The 19025-nt window shown below is 39.0% G+C and overlaps 4 protein-coding genes across 6 annotated transcripts in view; 2 read left to right on the top strand and 2 right to left on the bottom strand.

Moving 5' to 3' along the window:
- Positions 1-3794: 3794 nt before the first annotated feature.
- On the bottom strand, positions 3795-8501 carry LOC109545604 (circadian clock-controlled protein daywake). 2 transcript variants are annotated; one of them, XM_048666663.1, is made up of 6 exons: positions 8412-8501; positions 5602-5694; positions 4811-4949; positions 4510-4643; positions 4302-4457; positions 3795-4005 (listed from the first exon to the last, which is right to left on the bottom strand). In XM_048666663.1, the coding sequence occupies exons 1-6, from the start codon at positions 8422-8424 to the stop codon at positions 3854-3856; spliced, it is 687 nt and encodes a 228-aa protein (XP_048522620.1). In that variant the 5' UTR covers positions 8425-8501; the 3' UTR covers positions 3795-3853. The 2 variants fall into 2 exon arrangements, with proteins under 2 accessions (XP_048522620.1, XP_019771946.2); XM_019916387.2 differs by lacking the exon at positions 8412-8501 and adding an exon at positions 5816-6307.
- LOC109545605 (protein takeout) lies at positions 6769-10193 on the top strand. 2 transcript variants are annotated; one of them, XM_019916388.2, is made up of 5 exons: positions 6769-6864; positions 9282-9513; positions 9570-9703; positions 9754-9903; positions 9964-10193. In XM_019916388.2, exons 1-5 carry the CDS (start codon positions 6804-6806, stop codon positions 10113-10115), a joined length of 729 nt encoding a protein of 242 aa, XP_019771947.2. In that variant the 5' UTR covers positions 6769-6803; the 3' UTR covers positions 10116-10193. The 2 variants fall into 2 exon arrangements, with proteins under 2 accessions (XP_019771947.2, XP_019771948.2); XM_019916389.2 differs by lacking the exon at positions 6769-6864 and adding an exon at positions 8719-8819.
- Positions 10194-11303: 1110 nt separating this feature from the next.
- LOC109545580 overlaps positions 11304-19025 on the bottom strand; it is a gene marked incomplete in the record, with an annotated part of 23408 nt that continues 15686 nt past the window's right edge. Inside the window, 16 exon segments of the mRNA XM_048666798.1 lie at positions 11304-11593; positions 11652-11767; positions 11818-12040; positions 12094-12292; positions 12390-12805; positions 12868-13074; positions 13151-13378; positions 13432-13689; positions 13754-13948; positions 13998-14150; positions 14212-14414; positions 15133-15270; positions 15319-15430; positions 16795-16959; positions 17932-18087; positions 18143-18258. Coding sequence (XP_048522755.1) covers positions 11336-11593; positions 11652-11767; positions 11818-12040; positions 12094-12292; positions 12390-12805; positions 12868-13074; positions 13151-13378; positions 13432-13689; positions 13754-13948; positions 13998-14150; positions 14212-14414; positions 15133-15270; positions 15319-15430; positions 16795-16959; positions 17932-18087; positions 18143-18258 — 3143 coding nt within the window.
- The window catches only part of LOC109545582 (cytochrome b-c1 complex subunit Rieske, mitochondrial), a 2965-nt gene continuing 2420 nt past the window's right edge, over positions 18481-19025 (top strand). Inside the window, exon 1 of the mRNA XM_019916356.2 lies at positions 18481-18745. Coding sequence (XP_019771915.2) covers positions 18519-18745 — 227 coding nt within the window. The 5' untranslated portion in view covers positions 18481-18518. The remainder of the gene's footprint in view (positions 18746-19025) is intronic.

Raw genomic sequence — 19025 nt, 5'->3', positions numbered from 1 at the left:
AACAACCACCGGGGGTGGCCTTCGAGTTTTCGCCTGTATATTTTGTTCCATTTCAATGGGACTTGCTGTTGGTTGTAGTGGTGAAGATGACGCTTTTCTTTTTTTATGTCTAGGTAATTGCCAAGCTGTCTCTCGGTTGACTATATCTTCTTCTTCGTCCGTATTGACTGGGCTATAAGGATTATTCGATTTTTCGTTTATATTAGCTATTTGTCTCCGCAAGTAGATGAGGACCTTTTCTGCGTTCTTCAGTTCATTCTGCAGGACCCAGAGAATTTGTTCACTCCGGTCTGCAATTTCATCAGTTTTACTAATCTCGCCCAAGCGAGTTTCTATTGCCTTTATTTGGTCGCACATTTTCACGATATTTTAACGGTTTTTTTTACCGCCGATGTCATATGGAATGATATCTATTTCGCTTCGCCAAACTCGCGGACAGAACAGTTAGTAGTTAAGCTAAAGTTGAAGGAAATTCGCTTCTGTTCGGAGCGTTATTTAGTACAATTCTTTTGCCGTTAGTGCGTGGTTTTGCAAAAAATTAGTGCGCCGGATTAAGTTTCTACAGGGTGGCCAGTGAAACTCATTGGTTACGGTTCCACATGCTCTTAGCTGGACACAAAAACGATTATTTGCTATATCTATTTCGCTTATCGCACTTTGCTTCGCCGGACTCGCGTACACGTCTATTCCGTACGACGACCACTAAACGATGAAATAATTTAAACTTACTATTAAAATATTTTGAAAAAATTTTTGCTATGTCGTTTTTGTATTTTTGGATAATTTGTTTTAATTCGCAGGCAAAACAACTCAAGAAATTTTTTGTTTAAAAACCATGCTTTTTAATTTTTAAATAGAGTTACGTTTTTGCATCCAATTCGAATCGCTCTGTAACACAAATCAATTTAATAAATTTAATCAATCACATTTTGGACGAAAGCAAACCCCGGACAGTATAAAACTTTCGACTGGGAGTTTGGCGTCTCCTGTAATCCAGCTGCTTGGAGGTCGGGTTTAGTGGATGGTTTGAGGTCGGGAGTTCTGGTCCAGGGCGTTTCGTGTTGACCGGGTGTCCACACTAAGCATGGCGTTAATATGGGCGTCCTGGGGGAGCCTGGGACGGCCAGGTTGAGCAAAGAGGAGCGAATCGGGCCAGGGGGGAAACCCAGCAGCCAAAAGTCCCCGCGCCGTGCAGTAGTGGGATCGCGCCTGGGAGTGGGAACCCTGGACTAGCCCGATCAAAATAACTAGACCTGGGCCTTTTTTACCCACTTTTGCCTCAAAAATCCCACCTTTTTAGACATATTTTATTAGGGGTTATTTGACCCAACCTGTGCGTGGATTGGAATTTAAACAACCAAGTTTTTATAAAACAAACATTCGGCAAGCTGATTGAATGTTCGCCCAATAGATGGCCCCAAAAGGATCGAAATCTACTTAAATCAGGGGTGGCGAATGCGCTTTGTGAAAGTTTTTGAAGCTACTTTACCTCCACCAGCTTTCAAAATTCAGGCAATTGCTGCAGGAGGGGGCAATTTTTCAGCTGTTTTGACTCTTGAACTTGAAAATTTTGTGTGGTTGCCAGCTTGAGCGCCTTTTCCCGATTTACTTTGTTGAATCAGATATCGATTTTTTGTGCCCCAAAATACCACATTCACAAAAACTGCCAACACTCGAATCAAGCAAAATTTTTCGGATCTGCTTCAGCGCATTGTAACCAAATTGCTAAAGAACATACGTTAATAAATTTCTGTCGCGCACAGAAGGCAAGTAATAGAAAAAACAACAGTTATTGCGTCACTGCCAAAAAGCTTCGGGCAACGAACCTGACGATTATACGGGGTGATTCAAAATAGGCCCTTCTTCTCGCGGCGTTTTCCGGAGGTATTAAAGACATGCCGAAGAAAAAAAACGGATTATTTGCACAAAAAACTGAGATATTTGCAAAAAACTCAATCAGATATTCGGCAACAATGTACCTAACTTTCGAATTCGATGCATTCCTCGCGTCCGTGAGCTGAAAATGGTATGAAATTTAAGACATATTCAGAAAATTTCAATTTTTCCAAAAAATCCACCTCCACCCTTGGAAAGTTTCGGCCAAAAATGAAAATTTCACATGCGTGCTTTTTGAGCTGAATCGATTCCTTTCGACGTAAGAAGGTCGCAAATATGCATTTATAAAGCGTTTGGGTCAATAATAAGGAAGAAATCGTCGGCTAAAGATTGTAAACGATCAAAAAACGCTTAAAATGTGCCTAAAATGTCTGTTATTTCGGATCTGAAACTTCTACCATGTTTTTCAATGAGTTCGATGCATTCTTCCCGTCCGTGAGCTGAAAATGATGAAAAATTTAAGACATTTTGAGAAAATGAAAATTTCGACCCCCACCCCGAGAAAAATTTCGGTCAAAAATCAAAATTTTACATGCGTTTTTTTGAGCTCAATCGATTCCTTTCGACGTAAGAAGGTCACAAATGTGCATTTGTAAAATGTTTGGGTCAATAATAAGGAAGAAAACGTCGGCTAAAGATCGTAAACGATGAAAAAACGCTTAAATTGTGCTGAAAATGTCTATTATTTCGGATCTGAAACTTCTACCATGTTTTTCAATGAGTTCGATGCATTCCCCGCGCCCGTGAGCTGAAAATTATGTAAAATGTAAGGCTATTTGAGAAAATGTTAATTTTTTCAAAAAAATCGACCCTCACCATTAGAAAAATTTCGGTCAAAAATAAAAATTTTACATGCGTGTTTTTTGAGCTCAATCGATTCCTTTCGATGTAAGAAGGTCACAAATATGCATTTGTAAAATGTTTGGGTCAATAATAAAGAGAAAATCGCAGGCTAAACGTCGGGAACGCTCAAAAACGCTTAAAATGTGCCGAAAATGTCTATTATTTCGGATCTGATACGTCTATCACGTATTTCAACGAGTTCGATGCATTCCCCGCGCCCGTGAGCTGAAAATGATGTAAAATTTAAGACATTTTGAGAAAATTTTCATTGTTTCAAAAAATCGCTCCCCACCCTTGGAAAAATTTCGCTCAAAAATCAAAATTTTACATGCGTGTTTTGTGAGCTCAATCGATTCCTTTCAACGTAAAAAGGTCACAAATATGCATTTATAAAATGTTTGGGTCAATAATAAGGAAGAAATCGCCGACTAAACATCGTTAACGCTCAAAAAGCGTTTAAAATGTGCTGGAAATGTCTAATTGCCGAAGAACAATCCATTCACCAACTCACTCACTCACTCATGAAACACATCGTTTTCTCTTTTTATTTCCCAACATATGCAAAGTGTGGCGCGTTGTGTTGCTGTGTCAAGACGGCAAGTCGTATCGGTGTCGCTGTGTGAACACCTGGAAATCCATTGTGTTACCCATTGAACACAGGAAATTCTCAGTATTATTTTTTCCATTTATATTTCTCACATCAATGTTTTTGATCGGTGTGGCAAAAGGTTACGTTATTTATCCCGCTAAAGCAGAGAATGGGAAAGTTTCAGTTGACTGAACTGTTTCTTCACAGCAGCATAATGGAAATTGTCAACATTTTCACTTTTTCTTATTGAAGTGGAAGCTTCTTTAGGAGCGTTTAGCAGATTTTGTGGGTGGTAAAATTGACTAAGCTCGGCTATGAGTGTATCCCTTTTAGCTTGAAGCCCACAATAGTGTCAATGTTATTTTACTTTGTAAAAATTGAAAACAAAATTATTTTTTTCATACTATTAATTATTACTGTCTTGCCCCGCTTGTTGAAGTTTTCACTTCTATCGTGTAGTCTTAAGCAAATACAAGATTTTTTTTTATTAAAAAAATAGCTTCTACATGCTAATAACACAAATTTTCAGGGCAAAATCAGCTCATCCAAAGGAATATTCTGATAGAAAACGTTGGTAACGATTTCGTGCACCCCCGTCAGAAGATCGTTGATCGACGGTCTCAATTCCTCATTCAAGAGCATCCAGTTTTCGTTGATCAGTCGATTAGTTTGCTCGCCTGAAAATTGGAAAACTTCATCAATCGGCGCGTTTCGATGCAAAAATTATCGGTCATTCTCCTGTTGATCATCTTACGCTATTACGTGTCTGAATTTTTTGTAAAAATGTTTTGAATAAATTCCGGTGAATTTTCTTGTTAGTATGTTTTTTGTTAAGTTGTGAATTTTAATGGGTGAAAACTGCAGTTTTGCAAAAAACTCCACTAAGAAATGTAGTTGGTTCACGATTTCCTATAAAGTGAGCATATAATTAACCGAGCTCTCAAGAGCTGGATGTTTTTGATCAATCACCTACCAAGCATTTCGTTTCCATTGAACAAGTTCTGCAAGTTGAAAATGGCCTTTTCCACGTCGTACTTGCAAGTCGATCGGGCGCTAATGATTTTCGCGTACTTTTTGCCGTTCCTAGTCTCGATGCCATACTCATAGTTGTACTCGTAAGTGCCGTTAACTAGAAACCCATTTTTCTTACCAAAAATGGCGCTAAGGAATAAAACGCTTACTAAATTCGAATTTACACGGTCCACTTCCTTGCAGGGGAATAAACAAAATCCGTCCATCTATGGTATAGTTGGCTTTAATATCCAGCTGCTTGTTGAATGACTTGAATTTCACCTTTCGCGCCTCATAGTCAAACCTAAAAAAAGGCCAACGTTAAAGCTGGAAAAGGACAGCTAACAGCGCGTTAGAAAAAGAGCCAGGCAACTCCACCCGCTTTGGGCCCACGTTATCTCAGTCTAACGCACGCCTTTACACCTCCGCCTTGTCCCTCCAAAGCGTTTTTTACAGAACGTTTCACTCAACTGTAGTTCTTTGATGTCGATATTGTCCAATCCGTAAACAGTGAGATTATTCAGCGTCACCTTCAGGCTGTTTCCATTGAGAACGCTGGATTGAGGGTATTTAAGGGGCAGGAGGGATGGCAGGCCGATTTTCCGGTCTCCTAGAAAATCAAGAATGGAAAAAATGATTAAACGATTAAACAATAGGGGTTTAATTGATGCAATTACAAAAAAAAACACAGAACTAATTAATATTGCAAGAAAAATAATTTGATGGTTAATTTGCGTTAATAATGGTTTCGAGGCCAATGACAAATTACTATAACTGGATTATTAAATATATGTCATTTTTTACTAGAGTTAATTGCATACAACAAACCGAACGTTAAACAAATCATCTCATATTTAAAACCTTAGAGCAAGTCCAGCTTCGTGTAAAAATGGCAGGTTTTTTTATTTTAGTTTTTTTACTTCAATAATTGCGTCGGCAACTTTGTTGCCTGTTTCTACTTCACTTCTTCAGCACTCAATTAGCGGATTTCTCAAAAATCAATCACTTACATAAAACTGATTTAATTGTGGTTCGCGCTAATTAATCAAATGACTCGGCTTTACATGCAACTGATATTTACGGTTGATTTTGCAAAGCATACGAAACCAACGTGATATGAAGCAATGAAGGTGAAATTGAGTGTGAAATCGGTACAAGAATCAACTTATAGCGCCATCGGCCTTAAAAAATCGCTTTGTCAAGGCTTTGGCCAGCCGCAAAGTCGCAGAGTTTGTGGCATGAAATGAAGAGTTTTGACTTACCTTTTAAAAATTTGGGCACAGCAGCCCGTGCACTTGCCAGTGTGCACGCATTGTGGTTTGGATCAGATCTCGAACAGGGCGTGATGTAGTTGGCTAAAAAGGGGCAAAAAACACTCAGAAACACCTTTGAAAAACCACTTGGACTTCTTCTGAGGGCTCGAGTTTGGACATTCGCGTTCAAGCTTGATGATTTTTGAAAAAATCAATTACTTACGCAATTTAAGAGCCACTAAGCTACAGACACTGACTAGCAGTACTATCAACCACTGAAGAATCATTCTTCGATGTGAGCGAAAGTGGCTGGCTAACAGACTAGGCCGGCGTCCAACCACATAGTATCTTGCAGTTGGAAGATGTATGCGTTATGTAATGATTGGATTTCTTAAATGGCTTTTTAATTATAATTTTATGTAAGCTAGGGTAGGATTTGCCAACTAATGTGGAACATTTCACCATGTCACATGCGGCTGTGCGGCTAAGAATCAATTTGGAAATGGCGATTCTTTGAAGGTGGCTCTTGCAACGTTTGTGCACATTATTTTGCAAATTAGCTGGTTTGTTTTAAATTGACTATATAAGTCAATTTCCAGGTGAAATTGTATTCTCCTCTAGGGCTAAGGAAAAGTTCTGTTTCAAACAAGGAACTTTTAATGGAGTAATTTCACTAACTAGTGTTCAAAGTAGGATTTTTCTTTTGCGCTTCACGTTTGCTATAAGTGTAAATTAATCGAATCACTGAGGCTTATTAGTCCATTTTTTGCGAAGGTAGACATTTACGTCTATTAATTATTAAGGATCATAACAAATCTGTAACAAACACTTTAATTAGCCAATTTAAGAAAATACATCAATACAGTGTTTACTCGCATATTTTTGCCGTCCAAAGTACTTTCGCTGTAATTCATCCTGCTGAAAATTCCGCAATTCGAACGTTTAAAGAAAAGTATTGATGGCAAATTGTTTGTCCACACGGTTAAAGTCAAAGGTGAATTCACCACTGCGAACTTTAGATATACAGGTTTTTTTCTGTATTTACTATAATAACTTCTTCCAATTAAGGTCTCAATTCGTATAAATTGGAGCCGGAAATCAGAGCTAATGACTAGGTTTTTGAAAAAAAATTAAACCAGTTTCATTCCAATATTATAAATTGGCTTTACAGGCTTTTTGAGGGTTAGTTGAAGATTTTATTTGGGCCAACAATGCAGAGTTTTGCAGTTTTATTTGTTGCGCTTTGTGCTTTTGGCATATCAAATGCACTTCGTAAGTAAATTTCTCAAGTTGTGTGTTTTAGCGTTTTTTTGAGCGATTTGCGCTTTGGAAAAATCTAAAAAGTTGGAAAAATGCCTGGAGATTTAAAACACTTTCAATGCCCTTCTCCAAAAGTGTTGTATTTTATTACAATTTCTTCTTCCGTGCAAATTTTTAGCGGTTTAGAGTTTAGGAAAATTGCCGAACTTTTTGTATTTACTAATGATCAACTAAGCCTGTAATTTTTTTGCACCAACTTTTTATATTAAGTTTGTAAATGTGTTTTTTTAAGATTTAGATAAACAGCTTAATTGCGATTGATACTGCGATTTTTGTATTTAATGAAAATTTGCAACATCCTTTTTCCATATTCGTACAATATTTCATCTTCGTACTGTGAAAGTTTCAAAGTTGTACTGGCTCTGGTTTGGAGAAGAAGAATCTTTGAAGTTCGTCCTACCGTTTTGCATTATTTCACTTCTCCTTACGTTTAAGTATTTGTCATAAAATTGGTCAATAATTGGATTTGATTAGAATTTTCACCATCTATTTACCCATTATTCTTCTTCATATGGGAAAATTTTCAAAGCCTTATTGAGCCTGGTTTAGAGTTTAGGAATTTTTGAATCGTTGCTTGCAGATTGACGGTTTTTACTTTTTACAACAAGTTTGAGTGATGGTTTTTAAATTAGCGGATTATTCGATTTAATTAAATTTATGACTGTATATTTAGCAAACTTCCCTGTTCACATTGTCAAAATTTTAGGGTTGTACTGGCGCAGAAATTAATTTTCGGAATATTGAACTAAAAGTGTGTGTTTACTCATCGCCAACTAAAAGTGCATTTTTTTCACCAAACTTATTGCTTTTCTTGTTTTAGTTGATTTATACTGTAATAAAGATGTTTTACAAATTTATATAAATAGCTGAATAACCGGTTGCTTTCACTTTATCATCCAAAGAAAGCTTTTGCGGCCTACATTGCAACTGTCTAGTTCTCCTGGGTATCGTGGAAATAATTTTCTTCCTGACGTTTCGCTAGCATGCAGGATTAGCATCTTCAAATGTTTAGTCACTTTGGGTGCTCATACACTGATCGGAATCGATTAAATCAAACTCAAGTTTGCATTCAGGAACGTATCTATCCTCGGATCTCTCACTTACGCATATCGAGTTCTGAGAGAGATGCAAGATGGACTGCGACGTGTTATGTTCCTACTTGATGCCTTTGCGGCTAAAAATATTTCAGGTTTGAGCGGGAGAAAATTGGAAAAAATTTTGTTTGCCAATTTCATTTCAATTGAGTGAAAATAAATTAAAAAACGCCTTTTTTGGCAGCATAATTATTATTGATCCGTTTATTTGGTAGTTTTTTCTATATGCATCAGAACGTCAAAAAAACAGGTAAGTTTACTTCAGCTGAGAACAAAGTTCTAAAGGTGCTGGCGAAACGTCAGGACTCAATTCCTTACGAAGAGCTTTTGATCAGCAGAAAACTTGCAAAAAAATTATTAATTTCCAAACGGACGAGTCTAAAAAAAATTCAACTCGAAACTCACCAGTTCCATTCATGATTGTTTCACTCCTGAGTCAATTTCAAGCGCATTTTTCTCAAAAACGAACTAAACAGTATTTTTTCTCTAAAAATCGTGTTTTGCCGGTGGAGGTTGTTGAATTATTGGAACGGGAGCAAGCCTTTCATAGATTTTTTCTTCAGCCTCTAAATGCGCTTTCCTTGTAAAATGTTGGCAAAAACTACTTTTAAATCCGATAATTGCATTCAATTACCGAACCTACATGATCGATAATGAACCGTACTTCATTCAGGAGTTTTTGTGGTTCATCATTTTTGGTATAAAGATGCCCAACCAATCATCCATTGCAGTACAAGTTATTGGTATTTCGAAAAATGCAGGTGATTTTGGGGATTTGTGCGCTGTTTGTGGCAACCGAATCGTTTAAATTGCGTAAGTTCTAGTGAGTTAAGAGTTAAGAAAAGGCTTTTTTGGCAATTTAAATATCTGGTCTAAAAGTCCGGAAAATTCACCAATTTCAGGCAGTAGCTGCAAAATTTTCAGATCATTTCAACATCTTCGATGTTCTACTCGTTTTTCATCGGTTAATTTTTTTTCTTAAAACCGCAGCAGAAGTATAAATTCTATGAAACATGTCCTAAACAATTAGAAAGTTTCAAGGTTGAAAAATCATCTAAAAACAAATGTCGTAATTAATTTCCTACGTGTACTGGCGTTGTTACTAAACTAATTAGAATATGGGCATTTGCGTAATTAAAAATTAATATGCCTGATAAATGCTGAACGTATTAATCATGTGAAAAACTTTAATCTACACTGTAGAACCGGGTGCTTAAACATGGTTATTATACAAACACTTTGGTTTTACATGGCACAATAAATTTTCATTTTCAGCTGACTACATCAAACCCTGCAGCAGATCCGCCAAGAATTTTGATCAATGTTGTACTGAGCGCGGAAATGACGCTTTACCTCATCTGCTCAAAGGAGACAGTGACCTCAAGCTGCCCAACATGTTGCCCATGAAGTTGCCCAAAATCGATGTTGATGCTGGTCCGAATATAAAATTAGGCTTCACCGATGTGGACGTATATGGACTTGACACCGTAAAACTCTCCACTTTCCAGTAAGTCTCCCAAAGGAGCGAACCCCTCGATTTAATCAAATCATCTTCGAAATTAGCGTCAACTTTGACCAATCAACAGTCTTTATCGTCGTAAATGCCCAAAAAGTTACGCTGATTGGAAAATACGCAATCAATGGCAAAATCATGGTGTTGCCCATATCAGGAAACGGGCCTGCGAATATCACCATCAGTAAGCTTCAGCCAAAAAACCCTTCAGGAAACTCCCAAGTTTTTTTGTAGATAACAGCGAATTTAGGTACACATTTTCCTTTAAGAAGGAGGAAAAGCACGGGAAGGAATATGCGAAAATTGACGACGATAATCTGGAATGGAAGATCGAAAGGGCTCATTTCAAGTTCGATGACTTATTCAACGGAAATCAGCAGATGAGTATGTGGCCAAATGAGACGAGGACTCAGACGCTTCAATGGAAAATTTCTGATATTTCAGGCGACAACGTGAACACTTTCCTGAACGAAAACGATCAAGAAGTTTTAAAGGAAATCGGAGCTGCAGTGATCGGAGTTGTAAAGTTCGTGGCCAGAACCATTGGAGCATCCGTGTTGGGCAGCAGTCCAATAGATGAACTGTTTTTAGCTTAAAACGCCTTTAATACATAGTTATTGAAAATCACCGTCTCTAGTGGAAGTGGATGTGAGGAGTAAATCAGTTTTTATTTATGTTGACTTTCAATTGCATCCAAAGCTCTATTTTTCATAATTTGAAACGAGAAATCAGTGGGGTGAAGACACAGAGAATTTAACCAAATGGATTTAGAAAAGGCACAGTTGAGCTACCAAGGGAACGGATCTAGAAAAATGAAAGTTCTAGAGCTGGCAAGAGCGTGAAGTCTTTTAGCAGTTGAATTTTCTAAAAAATTTCAGCTCTAGCTAAGGAGGGAAGCTAAGTAAGGGAAACTATGCCCCACAGCCAGATAAACGGGTCTACAAAAATGAAGCTAAAACATCGGTTTAATTTCGCCGGTTTCAAGAGCGTGAAGATTCTTCATAGTGTTCTTAAATTTGGAAGAAAATCTCAGCTTTTTCCTCAAGCAAATAACAAATGGCGCAACTTTTCCTCTCCTCTGTTCTTCAGAGCTTCCTCTGGTTTACCTTCTATTTTTCCTTCAATGCTATTTTGCATAAAGTCCTTCTTTCTTCATTTCCGGTGATATATGAGTTTACATTTATTTTCTTATTCAGTAAAAAAACGATTAAAAAAGTAAAAGTCCACCTTCTGCAATGGATTTTTCCTTTACTGAAAACTGTGCAGTTCTCAGATACTTCAATTGCTCTTCAAGTCAATGGGGGACTTTCAAGAAACTTCTAAGTGATTTGATGTCTGAAATTCTCCATAACCAGTGCAACGAACGGTTTTAAACCTGAAGTTAATCGTTAACAGTTCACCGACGTTTTGGAAGATTTATGGAAGAAAGTCAGGTTTCTTCTCTTATTACCATGCCGAATGCAGTAAAAATAATTTAGTGTTCTTCACTGTGTCTGTCGTTAGCAGCAAAACATGAGTTTCAGTCAAATGATGTCGGAAAGTTTCTTCAGCTAATGAAAACTTTAGTGTTGTGCATTTTTTTGTCCAAATTTCTTATTTTTATACTTTGAAGATTATACATTAAGTGTAGGTGGCTACCGGTTAAACGGTTTTTGCGGGCTGGCAATTTACGAATGCAATTTTTAAAGCTTATCGGTAAGATTCTCGCTTCCTCAGCAAAAAACCAGCAAATATAGAAAAAACTCAACCAAACATCCAGATAAACGGGTTAAGAAAAAAGGAGCTAAACATCGGTTTGATTTATATTCACTTCCGCTTACATTTGTGCTTTTTCGTCGCTTTCAAGAGTTTGCACATTTTTAACAGTTTCCTTAAATTTGACAAAAAATCGCAGCTCTTTCTTCAGACAGTTTGCAAACGACGCATCTTCTCTTCTGCACTTGCGGTACATGCCGAAGATCATTTCCAGAAAAGAGCCCAGAAATCCCAGAAACGCCCCGAGAAATAACACCAAAAATACACCACCCACATTCTGAAGATCCAGTGCTTCGGCTTCGGATTCTTCCGACTTTGCCTGGAAAAGTACAGCAATTTTCTCTCCCAATTTTCCAAAGCACTGAAGATGAACTTACCGAACATGTGCTTCCTCCTCGCTTTTCCTTCCACCATTTATCCTTGAGCTGATTCAAAACGCCCGTTTCCTGCAGTTTGATCACTTTGCTGCTCAACTCGTTCCTATAGGGAGAATCTGAAAAAAACTGAAAAAATCACCCATTTGTTTTCTTTCCACAACATTACTTTTCTCCATGGCTATTCCATATCCCTTGTCATCCAAAAGCCCTCCCACGTGAGACAAACTGCAATGCCTTTGAGTGACATACTCAATTGAGGTGGATTCCATCAGATAGGCGTAGTTCTCAGCTTCAACTCTTCTTACTCCTTCTTCGTTTTCCATCACCATGTAGCCCGGGTGCTGTTTCATGTAGGTGTAAACCCGCTGATGGGTACTAATATTTGAGTCCTTTAAACGCAGTTATAATTGAGCCAAAATAAAGCGGAGCTAAAAGAGTTTACCCTGAAGAAATTCTCGGTGGCCCCCAGCTTTTTCGCCCCATACTTAATTTCAGTTTGCCTGGCAAGTTCGTCGATGTTCTTGAAAGGCGTCACCAAAGTCTCCACAGTCAAAAACGCAGCCAGGTTGGCTGTATACGAAGCCACAATGATAAGCACGAAGAACCACCAGAATCCTGAAGCCGTTCGCGTTGATATGCTTCTACATTGGGAGAAAACTGTTCACAACCCCGGAAACTTACGCCTTTTTAGGCCCAAACTTCACAAGTTGAAGCAGGTTTAAGCGAAAACTTACTCACATTGGAGCCAGCTCTGAGCCTTGCTGCAGCAGCCCCCCAATAGTGTACCAGAGGGAGTTTCTGATGCTGAACTGATTGACCAGATACTCAGGCTCGTCAATGCAGGGAAACGGGTTGTTCCATTCGCTCGGCGACAATCTGCCCATGATGAAGATGAAGATGGACACCAAAATGTAGGCCACTCCCAGCATTAGCCAGACTCCGGTGGAAAAGGGCGAGGTGAACATGAATAGACTGGGGGGAACTGGTTCGGGTTTTCTGTATAGGATTCTGATGCCTGAATTGGGATGGTGTTAACATTGCATTTTTCCAGTAGCAGGAGGCAACCAACCTAAGTTCATGAAGGGCATTGTGAAGTCGACTGCGTTTTCGCGCTCGGACGTTATTGTTAGATCCGTGATGGCCAAATCAGCCTTCTGAGGAAAAATTGTGAAAAACCCGTGAAAACCCCTCAAAGAGCGGTTTTCGCTGTGCTGACCTTATCAATGATGGCCCGAATGACGCCGTCCCATTGGTTGGTCGACCGATTGAAGTTCCCATTCTTCCCATCGTGTTGCACAACGAACGTGTAATTGAACTTCAATATCGCGCTCAGTTCTTCAATCACGTCGATGCAAAATCCTTCAAATCTGTCGTTTCCTGTTAGCTGATCGGTTGTTTCCTTTAACATCGCATATGGGGCTGTCTGCAGTAAACTCAAAATGAACGAGGCACTGAAATAATGACGTCACTGCCAAGCAACTTGGTCAGACCAGACTCACCAATACTATGGCTATAGAGAAGGTTCTATTGAAAATGTTGAATTCTGTCTCAGTCGCATCCAGGGATGGAACGTGCTGTCTTTCTACCGTGAGTTGTTTCGTTGTGGTGTCCCATTGGCCCACTTTGATCAAACCTTCGTTAGTTAGGGAAATCACTTCCAGTTTGAAATCCCTTCTGAACCCCTCAAAGTCGAAGAGGATTCGCTTGGTGATGCCCATGAATTCCTTCTGAAAGAAACCCATTTTCTGAACCTGTTCTCATAAAGAACGCCAATTGTTACCCCTTTAATCTGATTCGCTATGGTGTAGCCAAACTTCCAAGCCTGAGTGTCCTGGCAGTCCAGACTTTGAGCTTCCACAGCGCTTGGAAACGAGTCCAGCTCCTTGATCACTTGGTGAAACATGTTGACTCCGTCTATCACAAGAGCGGTGGACAGTCGCATTTTTGGCTCACCGGCGTTTTCATCGGTTTGAAGAGTCTTCTGAATTTGCCTTTGGAAGGCGACGACTGTTTCATCCAAGGGATCAAACATGCGGATCTAAATGAGTTGTTCTAGTGATGACACACTTTAGTAAGCTTCACTGGAAGAAGCATGAACGAACCCCTGTGATGTTGGTCCCTCCATACTGGAAAGGCTCCAGGTCCAGAATGCCAAAATCCAGGTTGGTGATGATAAATTTATAATTGTCGCTCAATAAAGCAACTTGCTGGGCTTGTTTCAACACGTCCCCCAAAATATCGATCGAGCACTCCAGCAGAATGTGAGCGTCGGGCATTTTCTTAATGCTGGTTAAAACCTGCAGAGCCCCTTTAAAACTGTGGGGGAGTGCATTCATGGGAACTGACCTCTCGATAGCTGCCAGATGAATCCAGTTCCAATTGTCTGAATACCAGATTAATTCCGTAGTCAATATTCAGCCTCAATAAGGGGGCGATTCGTCGAAGACTCTCGTCGTCCTCAAACAGGATTATCACGCTCTCCCAATTGTAGGAGCGTATCTGCAAAGTTTCCAAATTGAATATTTTTCCAGACCCATACAGCCAGGAACAGGCGACTTGCCAAATGAACGAAGAACTGGGCAATTTCCTCTGTGTATGGATGCAGATTGACCGAGCAGCGGTTTCTATAGATTTTCGTCGCATAGTGAGTCTCAATCTGCGGAATCTCTTTGCTGTCGCACATGGACTGGATGTAGTTGGAAGTGAAGTGGGAGCTCGGACCGAAAATCCCCACAACTCCCCGTTTTATTAAAGCGCAAACAGCTGAAAGCCATCAGTGTATTAAAATAGTAGTTTTCGATACAAGGGCGAAAAATGTCGTTTTTTCGACGACGACGGCGTTTCACGGCAATCCGTCTGGAGTTCGAAAAACAAATTTTCGCCCTCGTATCGAACACTATTTTATTCGAATGAAAGATTACACGAATAATAAAATGCATCGATTTCATATTTAAAATTTTGTGGCAATGTCATTTTTTGAAATGTCATGTTTTGAAGGTTGTAATTAAGTTTTAGTACTTTTTCAACTTGAAACACCTGTGGTCTTGGGATGGTGTATGCATGTTGCATACTCTGCATGACATTTGCGCTCCTTAAAAAGATCGTGTTTTACGTGTGACAACATCGCAAAAGTAGATAAGTAGGCCATTAAAACGATTATGAGACTGAACTTGTAACAAAGGTATAATTTACAAATTGTACGTAAACTTGAAAATAGGATCAATAGTTGTTGATAAACCTACGTAATTCCTTAAAAAAGCATTTCGGTTATTTTTAAATAAAAATACTAAAAAATATATAATGACAGTGGCAAGTTCAAAGTGTCACATTTACTTTATCGCACACTGTGCGGCAAAGTCCGTGCGTAAAACTAAAACAAATGAACGCTAAAGAAAAGTGCTTCTTGATCATCGCTTCTGTTCGCAAAATGGCACTTTTTGATTCATTCGAATAAAAAAATAATTTCCTTGCCCACTCGCACCTCGACGAGACTCCAAGCTGCTGTAAAGTGAGACGTTAAAGCTATCGGCCATGAGTTGGAAAGGTTGCTCCCAATCCTCCTTCTCCATTAGAGCCAGCTCGAAAGCCGCTTGATGGACTGGATCGTTGAATAAACCGCCTATAAAAATCCTCTATTAACCTACCGAAACAAAAAAACACGACTGACCAATTCGGTATTCGCGTCTCTGGTAAACACTGGCAAGACACACACTAATCTGGCACCATCCGACTATCCACACCTTAATGATTGAGGGCAGCATAGTTTTACCAAGCGCTGATCAGTGAAATTCTGGATACATCTGATCAGATGTTTGATAAAGCGCAAAACTGGTCCAAAAACTCATCATAAAAGCGGTGCGAGATTCGAATAATAAACTCCAGCTATTTTTAGCTGGAAAACCTTTTAGATGGCATTCAGGAAAGTTTACGCTCAAATCGAAGATTTCACTGTTTTTGTGTGAGTGAAAATGGATTATGTGCGGGGCTTGATATATTTTTTCCGTTATGTTGTTTTCCCTTAGTTTTTATTGCTTATTACTTGGCTCTTATATGATATTTTGAGTTGCTGGCAAATTAAGCGCAAGTTCATTAAGAAATTGATATATTCATTAGGAGTATTTGCGGAATATTCACAGTCCCAAATTGATTTGTTCAACTCAGAGCTATGGCACATTATTAGCACATTTTTACGTAATTCTACCTTAAATCTAGAATCTTACTCTATAGTGGTTCGTATCAAATAACATAAAGGAAACATTTTTTTTCAATTTAAGACAGGTTTGTCTTCCCAGAGAGCCTCAACATATTTATTAAATATCTACTACCATAGTTTTTCTAACACAATAAAACTATCAAACGTAACTTAAAACGGCGTTTGCAATCATTGTGGAAAACTTGAGGTTTTCCGGCTTTCAGCTAGTAGTGGAACATAGGTTTCCAGACGTTTCCCTAGCACGCATGGCTATCATCTTCAGATGTTTACTCACGTTGGGTGCACGCTGATGGCAATCAGTCAAATGAATCGAAAGTTTGCATTCGGGAACGTAGCTTGCATCGGTTCTCTCACTCGCACATATAGAGTTCTGAGAGAGATGCAAGATGAATTGCGAGTTGGTAAGTTCCAATTTGCTGCCTTTGTGGCTTAAAATATTTCGCTTTGAGCTGCGTAAAAAATTTATAGTGAATTTGGAATCATGTTAAGACCAATCGAGAGAAACATTACCAACACAATACCGATAAATACACCAGATAATTACCAATCTTGGTTTTCCATAAGCCATCACTGATTTTACACTGAACTGGTGAGAATTTCGTACTCTTACGTGGAAAACTCACAAGTTTCCAACCTGCTTGTTCCAGTCCTGAGTCAGTTTCCACCTTTTAGTGCTTGAGAATGCAAGCAACTACTGCTAGCGAAACGTCTGGAATAATTTTTACCGACAACGGCCTAAAAGCCCCAAAAACTGACAAGTTTACAATCAAATTTGTTCTTCAATCTACCATCTTATAACTTGCTTTCTTCGAGAAAAATTATTACTATTGATATTTTCTTGTAGCTAAATTATCACTTTACCACACGCTGTTTAGGTTTAGTTTAGCAGCAGTTTAGATTCGAGATGTTGCATGCGAAAAAATCCTTTTAAGTTCTGGAATCTTTCGTAATCGCTACGAAACCATAACTTGTGTAAGAGCCCTGAGGATGAAACGAATCCTTATGGGCAGACTTTCCATTTTTGATCGATTTTTTGGGGTCCTGGCAGCAAAAGGCTTGGCGCAATTCCAAAAACATTTCAGAGCACAACGACTCCTAAAAATGTTCAAATAAATAATCATTTCCTCCCCAAAACACATGTTGGAAAAACGAGTTTTTGCTCGGACTTATTTATTTCATTACTCACCTTCTAATAATCCGAATATACAGGGAGCACAAACAAAATTTAATGAATAGCTATCTAAAATTTCTGAAGTGTTATCTAGAAGGGAATTTGGAGGCTTTAGGAAAATAAAGGGTTTATAATTGGCGGAATGTTTGAAAAATGAAAATCTCCATCTCTTTGATTGTCGGTAGAACTAAAAAATGCTGTTGATCAATTTGTTAAGTAAAACGCAGAAAAATCTATATCTTAGGTCTAGGACACGTATCGTTGATATAATGGAATTACAGTTGCTTAAAACTAGGCCTTGGTAACAACATTTTTGCTCAAAAGTCCACCGTTTTTTGAACGTTCAGTATATTAGTGTGAACCATTTTGATCATTCATGCTGATGTTTTGTACAGATAATTATCGATAACTTGACCAAAAGAACGCAAATTGCACTTGAGATCTTAAAAAAAAATAGCTTTGGCCTTATTTACACTTAGAGTTTGACTGTTGGTCGGATTTCGCTTCTTCAATCAAATCAGCACAAAAAGCGGCGAGTTTCGTACAATAATTGAGCCAATCAAAAAATCTTGATATTGAGCAGTTTAATTGGGAGAGAATCAGGCAACGTTTTTGTATGTTTACTACATATCTTAATGGTTTCGGAGTTTGATTTAGGAAGTGTCTGCTGATGAAACTCTGTAAAAACGGCTTTAATCGCCCATGATCATAATATGAATTTGGCTGCTTTAAAGAATGCGGTCCTGGTCATATGTGGAAACTATGCACTTTCCAATCGCCCTAGTTTTTGAAAAGTTTCACCATTAGACCTTTGAGGAAAGTTCAACTTCTCAAGGTGCCCGATTCCCTTAGTACTTGTACTCTTATAGCTACGTGTCGTGCAGAATACTGCTCACCCTTTCCTCTACCGCCACTTTCCTGGACTTCCACACAAACTCGCAAACCGCTATAACGCAGGCCACGCCCATTCCCCCCATTAGAACCACGAAAACTCCCCCGACGTTGGCCAGGCCCAGTTCGTTCGCTGTGCTGCTCGTTTTCGTTGTTTCGTCCTGAAATTTGGCCTCATCTTCAATCTTCTCCGCTCTACTCTGGGGGGTAACTTACCCTACAAGCTCCACCTCCCCGCTTTTCCTTCCACCACCTCGTTTTGAGAATGTGCAGTTTTCCTTCTTCTTGCAGCTTCAATATGGCGCCACTTATGGCGGTTCTAAATGGGGAATCTGGGAGGGAAAGACATTTTGAAGTTATTGAGGTCCTTTGATATTTTTTTTGTTGAAATTTATTCAACGAAATACTAGAAGGAAGATTATTCATTGGTTCGTCCACTTCGTTTCACCTGCTTTTCCAGCACTTGTTCTTCAGAGCTTCCTTTTCTTCTCCTGCTTAAAACAGTGCAGCTGACGAAATAGCTAGAGGAAAACCATGCCAACAATGACACGCATTTCACTGTGACTTTTGACTTTGAAATCGGCTTAAAACGATGTTTTTCCGAAACTTTTGCCCCTTGAAAAGCGTGTGCGGTCGGGTAATGCGTGGCTCTCACACGGACATTAAAGTTCCAGATTTCTCGAAACATATGAGAAATAGTGTGGCCGACCCAAATTGCCCCTCGCGTCAATCGGAGGCTTCGAGGAAACTGCTAAGTTATACGCTGTCCGGAATTCTGCTTACAAGTGGAATCTATAGCGTTAAGGGCGAAGTTCATCGGTAAGATTTCACAGAATTCACGTTTGAGAAACTCAAAAATTGCTTTTTTTGGAGGAAAGATGAAGGTTTCTGTGGGAGACTTTGCCCCATTTTATCGATCTTTTGACAAATACAGTGAAGGACTATTTTCTTGTACTTTTATGTGTCTGTTATTGGACAGGGAAGCATGAGTTTTCCAGTGCGTTTCTCCAGCCAGTGAAAACTTTGATGTTTTGCGACATTTTCGTGTCATTTTCTCATTTTCACCTCGAAGAAATCCATATTAAGTGAGCGCAGTCCA

The sequence above is a fragment of the Dendroctonus ponderosae genome, unplaced genomic scaffold (assembly GCF_020466585.1).
Source record: "Dendroctonus ponderosae isolate FM_Combo_2020 unplaced genomic scaffold, Dpon_F_20191213v2 Dpon_F_20191213_5, whole genome shotgun sequence".
Taxonomy (NCBI): Eukaryota; Metazoa; Arthropoda; class Insecta; order Coleoptera; family Curculionidae; genus Dendroctonus; species Dendroctonus ponderosae.
Note: the sequence above shows the minus strand (reverse complement) of the source record. Positions and strands in the feature narration are given on the sequence as shown.